General features: G+C 44.5%; 1 protein-coding gene across 1 annotated transcript in view; it reads right to left on the reverse strand.

Annotated features, from left to right (window-relative positions):
- Positions 1 to 19498, reverse strand: part of atg7 (ATG7 autophagy related 7 homolog (S. cerevisiae)) — a 178165-nt gene that overhangs the window by 136862 nt on the left and 21805 nt on the right. The window contains exons 8-11 of the mRNA XM_086001768.1: positions 14053 to 14174; positions 11630 to 11720; positions 10599 to 10743; positions 8476 to 8634 (exon numbers count right to left, since the gene is read on the reverse strand). Coding sequence (XP_085857894.1) covers positions 8476 to 8634; positions 10599 to 10743; positions 11630 to 11720; positions 14053 to 14174 — 517 coding nt within the window. The remainder of the gene's footprint in view (positions 1 to 8475; positions 8635 to 10598; positions 10744 to 11629; positions 11721 to 14052; positions 14175 to 19498) is intronic.

The raw sequence follows: 19498 nt of genomic DNA on the forward strand, positions 1-19498 counted from the left end.
CACAGTTCTGGTCAGGCCGCACTTCGAATGCTGTGCACAGTTCTGGTCAGGCTGCAGTGCGAGTACCGAGCACAGTTCTGGTCAGGCCGCACTTACTGTGCACAGTTCTGGTCAGGCCGCACTGCGAGTACTGTGCACAGTTCTGGTCAGGCCGCACTTACTGTGCACAGTTCTGGTCAGGCCGCACTTCGAGTACTGTGCACAGTTCTGGTCAGGCCGCACTTCGAATGCTGTGCACAGTTCTGGTCAGGCTGCAGTGCGAGTACCGAGCACAGTTCTGGTCAGGCCGCACTTACTGTGCACAGTTCTGGTCAGGCCGCACTGCGAGTACTGTGCACAGTTCTGGTCAGGCCGCACTTACTGTGCACAGTTCTGGTCAGGCCGCACTTCGAGTACTGTGCACAGTTCTGGTCAGGCCGCACTTACTGTGCACAGTTCTGGTCTCCGCACTATAAAAAGGACATAAAAGCACCGGAGAAAGTGCAGAAAAGATTTACAAGGATGGCACCAGAACGGTGAGATTACAGCTATCGGGAAAGATTGAACAGGTTGGGGTGTTTTTCTTTAGAAAAGAGAAGACTTAGAGGTGGCCTGTTAGAGGTTTTTAAAATTATGAGTGGGTTGGGCAGGGTAGATGTGGAGAGAATGTTTCCACTTGTGGGAGAATCCAAAACTAGGGGCCATAAATACAAGATTGTTACTAATAAATCCACTAGGGAAATAAGGAAAAATGGCCTAGAAATTCACAAGCCTTAGCGCCGCTTTTGAAGCGCTAGAGGGACTAGCGCCAGAGTTATGGCCAGTTTAAAAATTCCCTGGGGCCCTAAATCGGCGTTGCACCGGTAGCGCTGCGCCGGCACCGATGACGTCATCGGTGTGCGCAGCGTCCCGGTTGCCGTGGTAACCCGCCCGAACTCCGAAATTGAGTTGCGGCCGCCTCGCCCGTGGCAGCCGCAAGCAACGTTCTGGCAGAGGTGCCTTACTCCAGTTTGCGCCGGCGCATTAAAGGCCCCGCGGCGGCCGGCCACTTTCCCGCCGGCCGCCTGCCCGCAGCTCCCTCCCCGGACTTCTCCCCCCCCCCCCCGGAACAGATGCAAGCCCGGCACTTGTCCGAGGTGCCGGGCTCATTTTTAAGCTGATTTGCGCGGGCCGCGGCCGGGTGCAGGCAGCTCCTCCTTAACGGGAGGAGGAGGCCTGCACGTCCCCAGCCTGCCGCACCGCATCGGGTGCCGCAGCGCCGGAATTGCGGCGCGAAACGGCAGTTAGCGCCGATGTACCGCCGCAAAGACCCTTCAGTAGCGCCGGCAGCCGTTTGGGCGCGGCGCCACTGAATTTTTGGCACGCGCAGGGGACTTAGCGCCGGCACTAACTTCCGGCGCTAAAGCCCTGGCTAAGCCAAAACCCAATTTCTAGGCCAATGTCTTTATTCAGAATGTGGAACTCGCTACCACAGGAAATAGTGGAGGCAAATAACGAAGATGCTTTCAAAAGGAAACTAGATGAGTACATGAGAGAAAAGCGAACAGAAAGATCTGCTGAAAGGCGGAGATGGGGGAGATGGAATGGGAGGAGACTTGTGTGGAGGATAAACACCCGCGACTAGTTGGGCTGAAAGGCCTGTTTCGGTGCTGCATATTCTATGTAACCTTCAAAAGGGAATTGGATATATACTTGAAAAGGAAAAGATTGCAGGGATATGGGGAAAGAGCGAAGGAGTGGGACTAATTGTACTGCTCTTTCAAAAAGCCAGCACAGGTACGATGGGCCGAATAGCCTCCTTCTGTGCTGTATGATTCTATGATATATGAAGCACAGATTTCCCATAGCCTAATGAATGCTTCTACAATATTGGTTTAGTAAATAATGATTTATTCTGCATAAGGAGTTTCTATAGTACTGTTTAACAAATAATCAGGAACTGACCGTCCAGCTATCTTTCTGATGTTGCAGACAGCAGACTTTGGGAGAAAGTAGGCTATCTTAAAATCAAGCCCACCAGTCTACCTGATGCTGAATTCCAAAGGTGAGGGGAGAGTGACTGCCCTTGACATCAAGGCAGCATTTGACCGAGTGTGGCATCAAAGAGCCCTAGTAAAACTGAAGTCAATGGGAATCAGGGGGAAAACTCTCCACTGGCTAGTCATACCTAGCACAAAGGACGATGGTTTTGTGGTTGAAGGTCAATCATCACAGCCCCGGGACATCACTGCAGGAGTTCCTCAGGGCAGTGTCCTAGGACCAACCATCTTCAGCTGCTTTATTAATGACCTTCCCTCCAACATAAGGTCAGAAATGGGGATGTTCGCTGGTGACTGCAGTGTTCAGCGCCATTCACAACTCTTCATGAAGCAGTCCATGCCCACATACAACAAGACCTAGATGACGTTCAGGCTTGGGCTGATAAGTTGCAGGTAGCATTCGCGCCACAGAAGTGCCAGGCAATGACTATCTCCTACAAGTGAGAGTCTAACCATCACCCCTTGACATTCAATGGCATTACCATCGCCGAATCCCCCACCATCAACATATAGGGGGTCACCATTGACCAGAAACTTAACTGGGCCAGCCACATAAATACTGTGGCAACAAGAGCAGGTCAGAGGCTAGGTATTCTGTGGCGAGTGTCTCACATCCTGACTCCCCAAAGACTTTCCACCATCTACAAGGCATAAGTCAGGAGTGTGATGGAATATGCTCCACTTGCCTGGATGAGTGCAGCTCCAACAATACTCAAGAAGCTCGACACCATCAAGGACAAAGCAGCCCGCTTGATTGGCATCCCATCCACCACCTTAAACATTCACTCCCTCCACCACCGGCGTACCGTGGCTGCAGTGTGTACCATCTACAAGATGCACTGCAGCAACTCGCCAAGGCTTCTTCGCATCACCTCCCAAACCCACGACCTCTTCCACCTGGAAGTACAAGGGCAGCAGGCGCCTGGGAACACCACCACCTCCAAGTTCCCCCCCAAGTCACACATCATCCTGACTTAGAAGTATATCACCGATCCTTCATCGTCGCTGGGTCAAAATCCTGGAACTCCCTACCTAACAGCACTGTGGGAGTACCTTCACCACACTTACTGCAGTGGTTCAAGAAGGCTTCTCAAGGGCAATTAGGAATTGGCAATAAATGCTGGCCTTGCCAGTGATGCCCACATCACAAATTAATTTAAAAAAAGCTGAGGACAGCAAGCTACATTTATAGATCAGTGATGAGTGGACAGCAACACAGACCACCTTTTTCAACAATGATGTTACATTTTAAGCACTGAAAGCAACAAATCTGTCTGTCCATTCAGCACTGCACATCACAGCATCAATTGAATGCATCAAAAAGAGGCTTCTGAGGTTTTGAAAAGCATATCTGAAAATGTGCAGGTCGAAAAGGCTTTGAAGATTAATCAATCGTGAACGAACAGAATTCCAAAAACGGTTCTCATGCCGAATATATAATGCAGAATCAAAACCACGGAATTGTTATATAAAAAAACCTCTGTCCCCCCTAAAATGCACTGCATCTAGACAAACAATTCTGAAAAGTAGTCATTAATAATACGGTTTTAAACATGCTAACCACTTGTTTATTTTAAAGCCCTGGGATTTTTCAAAAAAAGCAAGTCCTGTTTGCATTTTTAGATGTAAAACTGAGGCTTGCAGCACATGCAGAGCTTGGAAAAGCGATGGACAAGTATCCTTATGAGACAATGGCCTAGAAATTCAGTATAGCCACGTTTGGGGCGCTACAGCCGGGCGGCCGCTAAAGTTTGCGCCCGGCGCAACTTCGCCGATATTCAGTGGCATCGCCCCAAGAGGTTGCTGCTGCACTAAAACAGGCGATGCACGACTATCATTAGGCGCTAAGCCGGCGGCCCAGGGCGAAACCCCCGAGGACGGGCGCAGCGCAGGTGCGGCGAGTTGCTGATTGACGGCAGACACTCTGGCAGTGAGCTCTTAAAGGGGGAGGGTGGATTTGTTTTTTTGAAAGGCAGAGACTGGTGTATTTGTGTTTTTTGAAAGGCCGAGACTGCTCGATTTGTGTTTTTGGGGGGGGGGGGGGGCTTCTCTCCATTAGTTTGTTATGTGGGAAGGGCACAGGGGTATCAAAGTAATAAATGTTCTTAAATCGCACTGTCCATGCTTTCTTTTGGAAGTCCTGGTTGCCCTGCTCGGCTGAGGGCTTGTGGAGCGGTGACATTCATCTTGTGCCATAGCCATTCCCTGAGAGGGGGCCTAGAACCGACGTTCAATAAGCCGCCGACGGGCAGCCCTTGCACTTTCTGCCTCCCTCCTGTGCTGGTCCTCCTCCTCCTCCGGTGGTCCTCCAACGTCTGGTGGCAGTGGCTGAGTCCTGCGGATAGCCAGGTTGTGCAGCATGCAGCACACGACCACGAAATGGGAGACTCGCTCAGGCGAGTACTGTAGGGCTCCTCCGGAACGATCCAGACAGCGGAACCGTTGCTTCAGGACGCCGATTGTTTGCTCAATGAGGTTCCTGGTTGCTTGATGGCTGTCATTGTATCCCTCTTCAGCAGGGGTGCTGGGCGCACGGAGCGGGGTCATCAGCCAGGTGCACAAAGGATAGCCTTTGTCCCTGAGAAGCCATCCTCGTGGGTGAGGCTGGGCCTGGAACATGTCTGCCACAGAAGTCTAGCGCAGGATGAAGGCATCGTGGAGCGGGCACTGACAGCTAGGATGATCTGCCTGTGGTCACACACCAACTGCACGTTGAGCGAATGGTAGCCCTTCCGGTTGCGGTAATCCTCGGCATGCTCTAGAGGTGCCCGCAAAGCCACATGCGTGCAGTCAATGGCGCCCTGCACCATGGGGAAGCCCGCTAATGCTGCAAAGCCCATTGCACGCTGTTGCTGCTTGACAAGGGCCATGGAGAAGGAGATGAACTGACGTCTCCTTCTGAAAAGGGCATTGGTCACCTGGCGGATGCAGCAATGTACGGCAAACTGGGAGATGTTGGAAATGTCCCCAGCAGCGGATTGGAAGGAGCCGGTGGCATAGAAGTTGAGAGACACCGTCACCTTCACTGCCACCGACAGAGACGTCCTGCTCCTCAGCTGTGGCTGCAGGTCTCCGCGAAGCAGGTGGCAGATCTCAGTGACCACCGCCCTTCGGAATCGCAGCCTCCGAACACACTGCTCGTCAGACATGGATATGAGAACTGCTGGCAGTATACCCTGGGTGGGTAAGGCCTCCTTAGCCGACGCCTGTTGCCCCTTCTCCCTCTGGCCATGACTGCCACTCTCTCACGGCGTCTCTGAGCCCTTTGAATGCAATGGAGAAGGCCAACGTTTGCACCCATTGCAGCCCCCATTATATGTTTCCAATCAATGCTATGGCTCTGAAGTTAAAGACAAGTGCAAAGCTGTGGCCTGAAGCCACAAGTACCTGTGCGAGTGTTGAGCCAAACCAGAAAGCTCTCTACCTTTGTCTCTCTGCAAAGATCCGTCTATCACAAAGAAGGAGTGTTGCAAAATGGCTGCCATTTCTACTGCAGGAGGAGTGCCCTTTAATTAGCGCCCCCCGCGCCCCGCAGCGACTGGGAACCGTTCCCCTCTACCAGTCGCTAGGGGCGCAATAGGCCAGCGCCACTGAATTTCCGGTTTGGGGCGCACAAAGGGTGTTGCACGATGAAATGACGTCAGGATCTGCGCGCGCAGCTGAGCGCGCGCAAAGACTTTGCGCCGCCGCTAAATCTTTACTGAAGTTGGGGAGAGGCGCAGATCGCACAGCGCCCGGCCGCTAGCCGCCTAGTGCCCCACATCTCCTCCTCCTAAGGCGCTAGCGGCTAGCGCAAACAACTGAATTTCTAGGCCAATGTCTCAATCCCCTGAGGTGTTATCAAAGGTGATAACTCGTTTCAGCGGCATCCACTCTGCTGGGCCACCAGTCAGTTACTAAGCTGAACACCCAAGGTCGCATAGTCATAAGCATGTCAAAACACTGATCTGTCCGTTTCCATTATGTGACCAGGTCAGTCTTTGGAGTTCAATTATCTTTTTTTTCCCCCAATACGTGGAGTCCCACCATCAGAAATGAAAAGACCAAAAAGTGTCCAGTGTTGAGTCTCAGTTGCTTTAGTAAATAACTCTTGTCTCTGAGTCAGAAGGTTGTGGGTTCAAGTCCCACTCCAGAGACTTGAGCACAAAAATCTAGACTGCCACTCCCAGTGCATTACTGAGGGAGTGCTGCACTGTCGGAGGTGCTGTATTTCAGATGAGACATTAAACTGTCTGATCTCTCAGGTGGATGTAAAAAGACCCTACGGCACTATTTTGAAGAGGAGCAGGGGAGTTATTCCCGTTCTCCTGGCTAACATTTTACCCTCAATCAACATCACTAAAACAGATTATCTGATCATTATTACATTGCTGTCTGTGGGAGCTTGCTGTGCGCAAATTGGCTGCCATGTTTCCTACATTACAACAGTGACCACACTTCAAGAGTACTTCATTGTAAAGTGCTTTGGGACGTCCTGAGATCATGAAAGGCGCTATATAAATGCAGACTTAAAAAAAAAATCAGTCTTGAGCAGCATATCCCTCCACTGCACACCCTTGGCAGCTGAAAACAGTCTCGCATAAAAATATTAAAAGCAAAATGAGCTCTTCAGGGAAGGCATTGCAATAAAATATAATCTGGAACATCCAGAGAGACATTCTTATGAGGAAATTAATTCTATCAAAAAGACCATAAAAGAACTCAACTGTACAACTTGACCAAGGATATTTAGTACTCTGCACATTATTACCACATAATTAATTAAATTAAATTAAACAGGATTATAAATCAACCAACAATAACTGGTAATACAAGTGTGCCTAAACAATTTCAACATAGAAGATAACATCACTGGAATTCTAAAATAGGAGACTTGTCATGACACACACAGGACTTCTTGTGTAACATTGCAGGTAACAATGGTTTTCTTCCAGACATGCACTAAAAAAACTTCAAAAGGACTACATAAATTTGTAAAGCAGCCTCTACACATTGGTCTGACAACGTGGCATTTTCTACCTTCCATAAAGAGTCAGGGAACATGATTGGCATCCCATGTAATCTCCAGGGACTTGTATACAAGTACAGAAATCACTAAAAGTTAGTGGGCAGGTACAACAAAATAATTTAAAAGGCGAATGGAATGTTGGCATTTCTCTCAGGAAGGCTGGAATACAAAGGGGCGGAAGTTATGTTACAGCTGTAGAGAGCTCTGGTTAGACCCCATCAGGAGTACTGCATTCAGTTCTTGACACCGCACATCAGGAAGGATAGATTGACCTTGGAGGGGGTGCAGCGTAGATTCACCAGAATGATACCAGGGCTAAAAGGGTTAAATTATGAGGACCAGCTGCATAGACTAGGCTTGTATTCCTTGAATACAGAAGATTAAGAGGTGATCTAATTGAAGTGTTTAAGCTGACTCAAGGATTTAATAGGGCAGATGGAGAGGAACTATTTCCTGCATTATACATGGTACTGAAGAATTCAAAACAGGGCAGAGCAGCTTCAACTCATCAAGCTGAACAGTACGTGCAATCAACCCCAGAAGAGAAACTGGGAAGGAGATTTCGCCATCTAATACCTTTCTGTGCTGGGGACACCAGTTTCTAATGAGACATACAGAGAGGACACAAAACAGGAAACGGAGCAATACCAAGCTTATCCTTGAGCCAAGAAACATCCAACAATTCATACAATATGAATAAAGTAAAATGTGATTCCACTGTTTCACCACGGAATCCGTTTTTCCCCCATCAGGTATGGGAACAATGTTTAAACAAAAATCATCTTTTCATGTGGGTTACAACCATATAAGGGCATTTTAATACACACATTAAGCCATATGGGCCCCTGTCTTCATAAGTGCCATCTGAAGGATTTAAAGATTAAAATACACACGTCATTCTATTACCAAATATTACTACTTGCATGAATCATGCAGACAGCTGTGAATACTTAGCCCCAAGTCAAAAAAAATTGTATTAGTGAATTTACCATCAGATGCTGTACAGAAAGATATTCTTGTGGCTTCAATCCCATACTACAAGACTACACGTGTAGGAACACTGGTGCAAAATGCTTGAATATGATGGATTTACAGAGCAGCCAGGGAGGGGTAAGTAACTTCAAGCACAATGCTGTATAACATAATAAGTCTCAGTCACGCTACAATGTGATAACTTTTTACCCAATAAAATGTCAAAACACTTTTATATAAAATAATTTTTACAAACAGCATTAATTGGTGAAATCCGGTTTCTTTGGATGCCACCATCTCAACTATACTTTTCTATACATCTCGAAATGCATCTTCATTATGTGTGTACTGCCCTACTAAAACCAAGGATAGGATGGTGCTGCAACTGAGGTCATGCAACAGTGCAAAGCTATATGCAGCCTTGCCCATGATACAGCACAGATAATAATCTGAAAAGAATGCAAAGCCCATGCTCACCATGCCTGGAAAGATTTTTGGGAGTTTCTCCACAGCAGCTAGCGCTTTAGGTTTCCCGCCTTCGAGACAATCTTCAAACTCATACAATGACTGGCGCACTGGGTTAGAGTAGGACACCTTCGCATTGTCCACAAAGGTGATCTGCCTTACTCCCCAACCCTAAAAAGAACGAAGGACAAGTTATTTCATAAGCAACTTAGTCTAATCATTAAGCATTTTAGATGTAGAGCCTTTGATTACTTGGTATGGGATTTTTTCATCTAAAAAACTGAAAAATCATTGGGGCAGGGTGAGAATAGGTCAATATAATGAGCGGAGACTCGTGTGAAGTACAAACACTGGTTCAGACCAATTGGCCCGAACGGCCTAGTCCTGTGCTGTAGATTCTATGCAATTTTCAATTCTTACAATTAAACATGAGCAAAAGAACCAGAGAGGAGATGAGAAGAATTTTTTTTTTTTTTTATAAACGCAGAGAGCTATTATGCTCTGGAATGCACTGCCTGAAAGATTAATAGTAACGGTGGAAGCAGATTTAATAGTAACTTTCAAAAGGCAATTGGATATATACTTGAAGAGGAAACATTTGCAGGGCTGTGGGGAAAGAGCAGGGGAGTGGGACTAATTACACTGGCTCGATGGCATCAAAGGCTCGATGGGTTTAATGGCCTCCTTCTGTGCTGTATGATTCTATGAAGATCAGACTTAAAAATAAAAATCCTTCATGTATAATCTCACCAATCCACTAAAGCTGCTTGGAATAAGTATGATTTTCAGATTTAAAACTCCAACATGCATACTGTGCACAAAAAATTATTTTTATTTTAAAATAAATATGCAAAGCACAGCAGGGCTGCCGAGTTATAAGGTTTATGTCAAATCTCACTGGTACAGATTAGAGAATATGCAACGGTTGATAGCAGAAAAATTCATACTTCAGTCAAACATATAGCTGTACTGAAGCAAAACTGCTTTTAATTAATTTCCGTTCCTAGAATTCCGACATTACTCATCTTTTTAACTGCATTGACGTATGTTGCCAAACAGTAGTCAAATTTTACACATTGATAACTCATGAAAGATTACAGTATATAAATCACAATCAGCTTTTTCTCAGGGGCGATTTCATGGGCTGAAATAGAATTACAATTTAAATAGTAAAGAATCAACAAATAACTGGTTATTTAATTTACAGACTGGTTCGTCTCCCATGGCATCGCCCGGAACTTGTGGTTGATATGACAGTGAACTGACAGCATTTGCCACCATTCCGCCTTTGAAACTGACCGCAACTTCGGGATTCGGCACAGGCGCTGCGGTCTGTCATTGACAGCTCTGAAACAGGCTACACTGTGCCCCTCTCACACCCCACTGCCACCCCCCCCCACCGCGCCTCCCACCCCAAACAGAGCTGGCAATCTGTGTAATCAGCCAAATCATTGAAACGGACAAAAATTTTGGCTCTTCCGCAGTCCACACGCTGTTAAATTCCCCACCAAAGGAATTATGTGTAACTGTGGTTTTAACAGCGTTATTACTGCTAAATAAATGTTAAAGGCCTGGAAAACTAATTTTAATTTTGTGCAGTGTGAAATCTGTCCATTTTAATAAAAATGTAAAAACTTTTCCAAAAAAATTATAACTTTTTTTTAAAAGTTTGTCCATCTTTAGGTCAGGTTTGCCTTTTCCCCCATGCGAGAGCCCCAATCTTTCTTTTGCTCTCTCGAATATTTTTTTAAAAGTTAGAATTTTAAGAGCTTACTCCTTGTTCGCGGTCTGTGAGAAATCTGTGTTTTGATTGGTTGCTAAGATAGCCTGTTGATGTCACAACAGTTTGCAGAAGGGAATCCCCGTTAACTTCCGTTAATTTGAATTGAAGGTCAGAAAATCCGAAGTTCTCGACACAGGGATCGCGAGATCCTTGTGCTAAGCGTACTTCGCTGCTGACCGCAAATTCCGGGCCAATTTATCCACAGGAATCTTGATCCGAGCAGAACATTTCTTTCCAGACTAGTTAACTTAATTTCAACTTGTAATTGCAGTAAATACAGTTTATGATGAAATATATCCTCCCACAGACCCTGTAAAAAAAAAAGTTCAAACAGGCATAAAAAATTCCTCACCATGAGACTTCGTGCTACATTGCAGCCTAGTGTACCAGCTCCAAGCAGCAAGCACCGAGTAGTCATAACATGCTCCAGGTCAAGGGTTGGTACCAGACGCCAACGCATTAATTTAAGATTGAGATCAACTGATGATTCAGCCAGTCTTCAATAGAAGAGAAAAACAATAATACATCTGCCGAATTCAGAAAAAACAATCTTACTAAAGCATTGCAATCTACAGCTTATTTACAGTCGCCCATGTTAATTAAAAAGCATATTTCTACTTTTTTGCTTAAAAAAAGACATGGACACCAATTTTTGTAAAATGGTGATGGCCAGCTTAAAATAAATCTTTGCTATTTCAAAAGCCTGAATATACAATTATTAGTGTTACTGCACGTATGCTACATTAATGAAAATGTCATGTTTAAGGCCATATCTACAGATCTTAGAAGTGACATCCATAAAGTGCAGCGAGATAAAATCCTGCCACATTTAACAAAAGATTGCTCATCATCAGTCTTCACTTTGTCCTTGTCCATTGATGTGATGTTTTACACATCTAGAAACTTTCTATTTTCAGGATTATGTAACAGAAATCAGTTTCCCTGACAACAGACTGTAACTAGCTCATAGACATACGGGGTATACAATTTCCCTGCAACATACAGGGAAAGAACGTCTAGTCTCACTCCAATTAAAATCAAGTCACAATATTTTAATTCAATGAATGCAATTTGATCACAGGTAGCCTGCCATTAATCATAATCAGTGGTGACGAAAAAAAGCCAAAAATTTAAAAGTACGACAAGAAATTCCAACTTGTACAAATTAGCAAGAGTGCATTGAAGATATAAAAGGAGTTGAACAATATTGTCAGATTGATTAGTCTCATGGATTATGCTTCAGCTGAGCTCCCTTGATGGATTATCACTTTATAACATTTTAGAGTAATCCTTTGCTACTTTATATGAAGATTTCTGGTTAAAACCTAAGCCCTAAAAATGCCTGCTATCAGGGATTAGACTGGATGAAAGATGCTAATTTACCTCTTAGGGTCCATACATTCACTGAGATTGACCATCCTCGGACCCAGGCTCCCTTTCTGGTTTTTCTCCCAACCGACACACTTTGGACAATCTGTGAATACATTTTTAAGTAATTAGGATTGCTTCTCAATACCACAACATTTTGAAACATCTAAAATAAAAACAATGGTAAAAATGTACAGCAGGTCAATCAGCATTTGAAGAAACAAACAAAATTTAACATTTTGGGGACCTCCATCCAAATAGTACGGAGAAGTGGTCCCATCGGAGTCCCAACCACTGTCTGTCAGATGCTGATCAACCTACCATGCACTCCCAGCATTTTCCACTTTTACTTCAGAGTTCCAGCATTCACTTTTCTACTCTCTTGAAAACAGTTTAGCTCCCACCCACCCAAAGAACCACTATTTAAAAAACTGATCTAGGAGAAACAAATTCCAGTCTAAGGCCGAAATTTTGTCCACCTGTGTGGGTCCGGTGCGGCCGGTGTCCGTGGCGGGTCGCGACCCCGCTGTTGGCTCCATCCTGCTGTTGAAAATCAACTTACCTTAATGGAGCCTATTAAGCCTGCCCAGCGCGTTACCCGGCCCAATTAGATGGAGTGGGACTGGTGATGTCATTCATGACGCGTTTTCAGCTAGGATCTTTAATGGGGCCATGGCCACATTACATTTGACGTTTAATCGAACAGTGCTGTCAGTGCACTACAGCGTTGGAGTGCTGCAAACACTGACAATGACTGCACAGAGGCAGAGGGCTGCACCCAGGTTCTCCGATGACTCCCTCTATATGCTTATGGAGGGAGTCAGAACACGCAAGGAGGTCCTTTTCCTTTCCAATGGGCGGGAGAGACCTCCCCAGGGGACCAAGACAGCCTGATTGCTGAGGTCGTCACAAGCAGGGATGTGATCAGGAGGACCTGGGTACAGTGCCACAAATATTTCAATGATCTCAGTAGATCAGAAACTTTAGTACAAAGCCACACTCAACTTCATCCGGCTGTGCCTCTCATCACATCCCCATCACTCTGCCTTCCCTACCCTACTCCTGCACATCCTTACTCACACCAACATACTTTGCACCTCCACCCATCCCTATCTACATTATCACATCCCCATCGCACTAGCCACCCCTCACACTCACCCTCTTCCTAGTGCAATCATACCAACTAACAACACACAAGGGTAGCCACTTGGTTATTTTATCCAATGTTTATGTAAAGTTTCTGCCAATGTGGGGTCAAACATAAAAATCTTTATTTTCAACACTTTCCGGTCTTGGACAGATTTGTGTGCACCTTTGGAAGTGGCTTAGTGAGTTACAGTGAATGGTGAGACATAACGGTAACCCCCCCCGCAATGGTCACTCAACACCCGCCTCAGGTTTACAGATGTGCTTCCAGAGCATCGTAGTCCCTGTGGGCATCCAGTTAAATTTAGAAGGCAAGTTTCAAAACACTCTTAAGGGTCTGACAACAAGCTAGTAATTGTTAAAATTGGGTCGCCCGCCTCTGCCGGTCGGGTTGGGTCCGCGACGTCAGACACGCATGAGAGCGAGATGACTATGGGTTCCTGACCCGCTGTCAAAAATAATAACTTTCCCACCTGACCCGCCACCGATCTTGCCTGCTACAACCCCAGAAAATTCTGGCCTAAGTGTTTAACAATTCCTAAATTTGTAATGTTTATAATTTCTGCATTTCAACCCAGTACAATTCCTGCGACCACAGAAAGCTGGAAGTACTTTGGTGAAGTAAGTATCCTGGGTTAATTATAAAAATGAGTTATTTCTTTCAAAGGAATACAAAATCTATCTGATGAATGGCAAAAGTCTGGCCACTCATTGTATAAATATGTTCTAAAATGTGTATTTGCAACCTTGTGGACTGATTCTGTTTTTGTCTTTAAGTATTGTACTCTCAATATCTCTCTGTGTCTCATTGTATTATTCAACCAGTCAATAAATTTGACTATTAGCTTTAGTCTCTACACATTGGTCTGACAAGGTGGCATTTTCCACCTTCCATAAGATGTCAGGGAACATGATTGGCATCCCACGTAATCGCCAGGGTCTTATATGCAACAATTTGGGGGAATCCTGGGCTTGCTATCCTATACGCATGACATACAAGAGCGCAGATATTAGGGTATAAGAGACTCTGATTATGGAAATCACCTTTTTGCCATGAACATAAGCCTGATCTGTAATGGTATGAAGATGCCACATGTTTTTACAAATAGTAAATACACCAAGCAACCATTAATGGCATTGAGAAGTTGGCAGGACTTTAACCTTCCTTTCATCTTTCACTTCATTGTGCGACAACAAAATTCTGGTTATCTTTATACTGTGTCCTGAAAGAAACCATAATCACATTTAAAAATTTTTTTTTTTTTTAAAAAACAGTACTGATCTCCGATTACCTGTGATTGATGCCATTTGTGGAAGTTTAACTTCAAAGACGATGCTGTGCTGAGTGTCCCGGATCCCTTGCATAGTTCGGTCTCTGAAGCAGAGAACTTCGAGTGAGTCCAGAAAGTTACCCCTATCATCACAAAGAAAAGCAATCAAACCACTGAATTGTTCCCAAAAAAGAAAGAAAAAGAAAGATTTTCATTTATACAGTGTCATTCACCTCAGGACGTCCCAAAACTCTTTACAGCCAATGTAGTCATTTTTGAAGTAGTCACTGTTGTAATGTAGGAAACATGGCAGCCAACTAGCGCCACACAAACAGCAATGTGATGATGACCAGATAAAGTGTTTGATTGAGGGATTAATATTGGCCTGGACACTGGGGAGAACTCCCCTGTTCTTCTTTGGTACTTCTTCAACATAGTGCCATGGGATCTTTTATGTCCATCTGTGAGGGGAGATGTGGTCTTGGTTTAACGTCTCATCCGAAAAGACAGCACCTCCGACAGTGCAGCACTCCCTCAGTACTGCATTGGAGTGGCAGCCTAGGTTTTGTGCTCAAGTCTCTGGAGTGGGACTTGAACCCACAACTTTCTGACTCCGAGGCGAGAGTACGACCACTGAGCCACGTCTGAACTCAACACTCAAAAACAGATGAGAAGGGCCCTATTATACCACCTATAGGAGTGTAAAATGCCAAGATTAGTGGCAATATTAACTGAAAGCAATGATCATGCAAGGATGCAGGGTTTTCAAAATTAAAAAAAATTGAAAAACACTTTATACTAGCACTATATCTGAATGCGCAAAGCTTTCGCAACAAAATAGTGAATTAATAGCACAGATAGATATAAATTTAATAGCCATTGCAGAGACATGGTTGCAGAGCGACCAAGGTTGGGAACTAAATATTCCAGGATACTTGACTTTTAGAAGAGATAGGCAGAATGGAAAGGGGGGGGGGGTGGCTAGCCCTGATAATAAAGTATGGGGTAAAGACAGTAGAGAGAAAGGATCTTAGGTCAGAATAACAAGATGTAGAATCACTTTGGGTGGAGCTAAGAAACAAAAAGGGGCAGAAAACACTGGTGTAAGTAGTTTATAGGCCCCCGAACAGCCCCCTGGTGTCGAGCACAGTATAAATCAGGAAATTAGAGGTGCACGTAATAAGGGTAATACAGCAATCATGAGGGACTTTAATTTTCATATAGACTAGGAAAACCAAATTTGCAGTAATAGTGCAGAGGACGAGTTTATGGAATGCATTCAAGATAGTTTTCTAGATCAGTATGTCAAGGAACCAACTAGGAAACAGGCTATTTTAGATCTGGTATTGTATTAACCTTGTAGTAAAGGAGCTTCTGGGGTGCAGTGATCATAATATGATAGAAATTTATATTGAGTTTGAGAGTGATTAAGTCCGAAACTAGGGTGTTATGTAGGTATGAGAGGCGAGTTGGCTGATGGTAGGTTGGGAAGCTAGATTAAAAGATATGGGCCCAGAAATTCGAGTCGGGGGCTTCCCACTGGTGTAAGCCCCCAACCTGCACTTACCTAGCGCGCCGGCCGTTGAGCTGTGGGCCCGCGTGGGATTCCGATCCTGGGCTTCCTCCAACTGCCGGCGCGCAGTGCTTGCGTATCCCAAGGGCGCAGTTAGTTCGATGCTTCCCCTGGGATCACGTGGGCCATGGAGAGCCAATCGGAGCAGGGAATGCTCCATTCATAAGTTTGACAGGAAGAGCTGTCAAAACTTATAAATACTACGGCCCCAAAACATCACTAAATCTTCAAATAAATTTTTTTTTAAATCAAATTTTTTAAATAAACTATAAATTACATGAAATAACTATTTTAAACAATAATTTAAATTTTTGGGAAAAAAAAATTATTTTCTAACAGGGCTAAAAATAAACTTACCTTTCTTTAAAGTATTTAAAAATAATAAACCTGTGGAAAAAAGGTTTTAATTTTAATTAATTCACCACTTACCTTGTAAAAAGCAGGCCTTACGACTGCTTTTTAAATGTGTAAATTCTGGAGGCTTACCCTCCCGGGAAAACCTGTAAAAAAAAACTAAGTTCGATGCGCATGCACAGCCTCTCCTGCGCACGCGTTCGAACTCTGAACCCCTTCGTTCAGGGGAACAGAAGTGCCGGTTTCCCGCGCATGCAGGAAACCGGCACTTCCATTGGGCCTACGGGCGAGTACCCTGTGCGTACTCACCCATGGAGACCCGAATTTCTGGGCCATGATGGTAGATAAGCAATGGCAAACATTTAAAGAAATAATTCATAATTCACAATGAATATAAATTCCCTTAAGGAATAAAAACCCCATGGGAAAAATGGTCCAACTGTGGCTAACAAGAGAAGTTAAAGTTAGTATTAGATTTAAGGAAGAAGCTTATAATGTTGCCAAAAAATAGTAAGCCTGAGGATTGGGATTTAGAATTCAGCAAAGGAGGACCAAGAAATTGATGGAGAGAGAAAATAGAATGAGTAAACTAGCAAGAGACATAAAAGCAGATTGTAAAAGCTTCTATAGGTATTTAAAAAGGAAGAGATTAGCGAAAGTAAACATGGTTCCTTTACAGGCAGACACAGGAGAAATTATAATGGGAGATAAGGAAATGGCTGAGAGATTAAACAAATACTTTGTTATCGGTCTTCCTGGAAGAAGACACAAAAAACATTCAGGAAATAGTGGGGAACCAAGGCTCTAGTGAGAATGAGAAACTGAAAGAAATTGGTATTAGTAAAAAAAAAATAGTACTGCCGAAATTAATGGGACTAAAAGCTGGCAAATCCCCTGGACCTGATGCCCTACATCCTAGGGTTCTAAAAGAGGTGACTGCAGAGATAGTGGATGCATTGGTTTTTATCTTCCAGAATTCCCTAGATTCTAGAAAGGTCCTTGTGGATTGGAAGGCAGCAAATGTAACCCTGCTATTCAAGAAAGAAGGGAGAAAAAAAAAGGAACGATAGACCAGTTAGCCTGATATCAGTAATTTGGAAAATGCTAGAATCTATTATTAGGGACATGTAACGGATATGATATAATTGGGATTACGGAGACATGGCTCCAGGGTGACCAAGGCTGGGAATTCAACATCCAGGGGTATTCAATATTCAGGAAAGACAGGCAAAAAGGAAAAGGAGGTGGGGTAGCATTGCTGGTTAATGAGGAGATTAACACAATTGTAAGGAAGGATATTAGCTCTGATGATGTGGAATCTGTATGGGTAGAGCTGAGAAATACCAAGGGGCAGAAAACGTTAGTGGGAGTTGTATACAGACCCCCAAACAGTAATGCTGAGGTTGGGGATGGCATTAAACGGGAAATTAGGGACGCGTGCAATAAGGGCACAGCAGTTATCATGGGTGACTTTAATCTACATATAGATTGGGCTAACCAAATTAGTAACAATACCGTGGAGGTAGAATTCCTGGAGTGTATACGGGATGGTTTCCTGGACCAATATGTCGAGGAACCAACTAGAGATCAGGCCATCTTAGACTGGGTATTATGTAACGAGAAAGGATTAATTAGCAATCTTGTTGTGCGAAGCCCTTGGGGCGAAGTGATCATAATATGATAGAATTCTTCATTAAGATGGAGAGTGAAGTAGTTGACTCGGAGACGAGGGTCCTGAATTTAAATAAAGGAAACTACGATGGTATGAGGCGCGACTTGGCTATGATGGATTGGGGAACGTTACTTAAAGGGTTGACGGTGGATAGGCAATGGCAAACATTTAAAGATTGCATGGATGAACTACAGAATTTGTTCATCCCTGTTTGGCATAAAAATAAAACAAATAAGGCGACTCAACCGTGGCTAACAAGGGAAATTAGAGACAGCATAAGATCCAAGGAGAGGACATATAAATTGGCCAGACAAAGCAGTAAACCGGAGGATTGGGAGCATTTTATGATTCAGCAAAGGAGGACAAAGGGATTAATTAAGAGGGGGGAAACAGAGTATGAGAGTAAGCTTGCAGGGAACATAAAAACTGACTGTAAAAGCTTTTATAGATATGTGAAGAGAAAAAGATTGGTGAAGTCAAACGTAGGTCCCTTGCAGTCAGAATCAGGGGAATTTATAATGGGGAACAAAGAAATGGCAGACCAATTAAATACATACTTTGGTTCTGTCTTCACAAAGGAGGACACAAATAACCTCCCAAAGATGTCAGGGAACATAGGGTCTAATGAAAGGGAGGAACTGATAGAAATCAGTATTTGTAGGGAAATGGTGTTAGGGAAATTGATGGGATTGAGGGCCGATAAATCCCCAGGACCTGATAATCTACATCCTAGGGTACTTAAGGAAGTGGCCCCAGAAATAGTAGGTGCATTGCTGGTCATCTTCCAACATTCGATAGACTCTGGCACAGTTCCCATGGATTGGAGGGTAGCTAATATAACCCCACTATTTAAAAAAGGTGGTAGAGAGAAATTATAGACCGGTAAGCCTGACATCGGTAGTGGGGAAAATGCTAGAGTCCATTATAAAAGATGTAATAGCAGAGCACTTGGAAAACAGTGACAGGATCGGACAAAGTCAACACGGATTTAGAAAAGGCAAATCGTGCTTGACTAATCTACTGGAATTTTTTGAGGATGTAACTGGTAGAATAGATAAGGGAGAACCAGTGGATGTGGTGTATTTGGACTTTCAGAAGGCTTTCGATAAGGTCCCGCATAAGAGATTAGCGTATAAAGTTAAAGCACATGGGATTGGGGTAAGGTACTGACTTGGATAGAGAACTGGTTGGCAGACAGAAAGCAAAGAGTTGGAATAAACGGGTCTTTTTCCGAGTGGCAGGCAGTGACTAATGGGGTATCACAGGGATCGGTGCTAGGACCCCAGCTATTCACAATATATATTAATGATCTAGACGAGGGAGCTAGATGTAATATCTCCAAGTTTGCAGATGACACAAAGCTGGGTGGGTGTGTGTGCTGTGAGGAGGATGCCGAGAAACTCCAGTATGATTTGGACAGGTTGGGTGATTGGGCAGATGCAGTATAATGTGGATAAATGTGAGGTTATCCACTTTGGTGGCAAAAACAGGAAGGCAGATTATCTGAATGGCAATAGATTGGGAGAAGGGGAAATGCAATGAGACCTGGGTGTCCTTGTGCACCAGTCGCTGAAGGTAAGCATGCAGGTGCAGCAGGCGGTTAAGAAGGCAAATGGTATGTTGGCCTTCATAGAGAGAGGATTCGAGTACAGGAGCAAGGATGTCTTGCTGCAGTTGTACAGGGCCTTGGTGAGACCACACCTCGAGTATTGTGTGCAGTTTTGGGGTCGCCTTATCTGAGGAAGGATGTTCTTGCCATGGAGGGAGTGCAGCGAAGATTCACCAGGCTGATACCTGGGATGGCAGGAATGATGTATGAGGAGAGATTGGGTCGATTGGGCTTATATTCGCTGGAGTTTAGAAGAATG

The sequence above is a fragment of the Somniosus microcephalus genome, chromosome 11, assembly GCF_052327205.1.
Source record: "Somniosus microcephalus isolate GS21.2 chromosome 11, FLI_Smic_1.0, whole genome shotgun sequence".
NCBI lineage: Eukaryota > Metazoa > Chordata > Chondrichthyes > Squaliformes > Somniosidae > Somniosus > Somniosus microcephalus.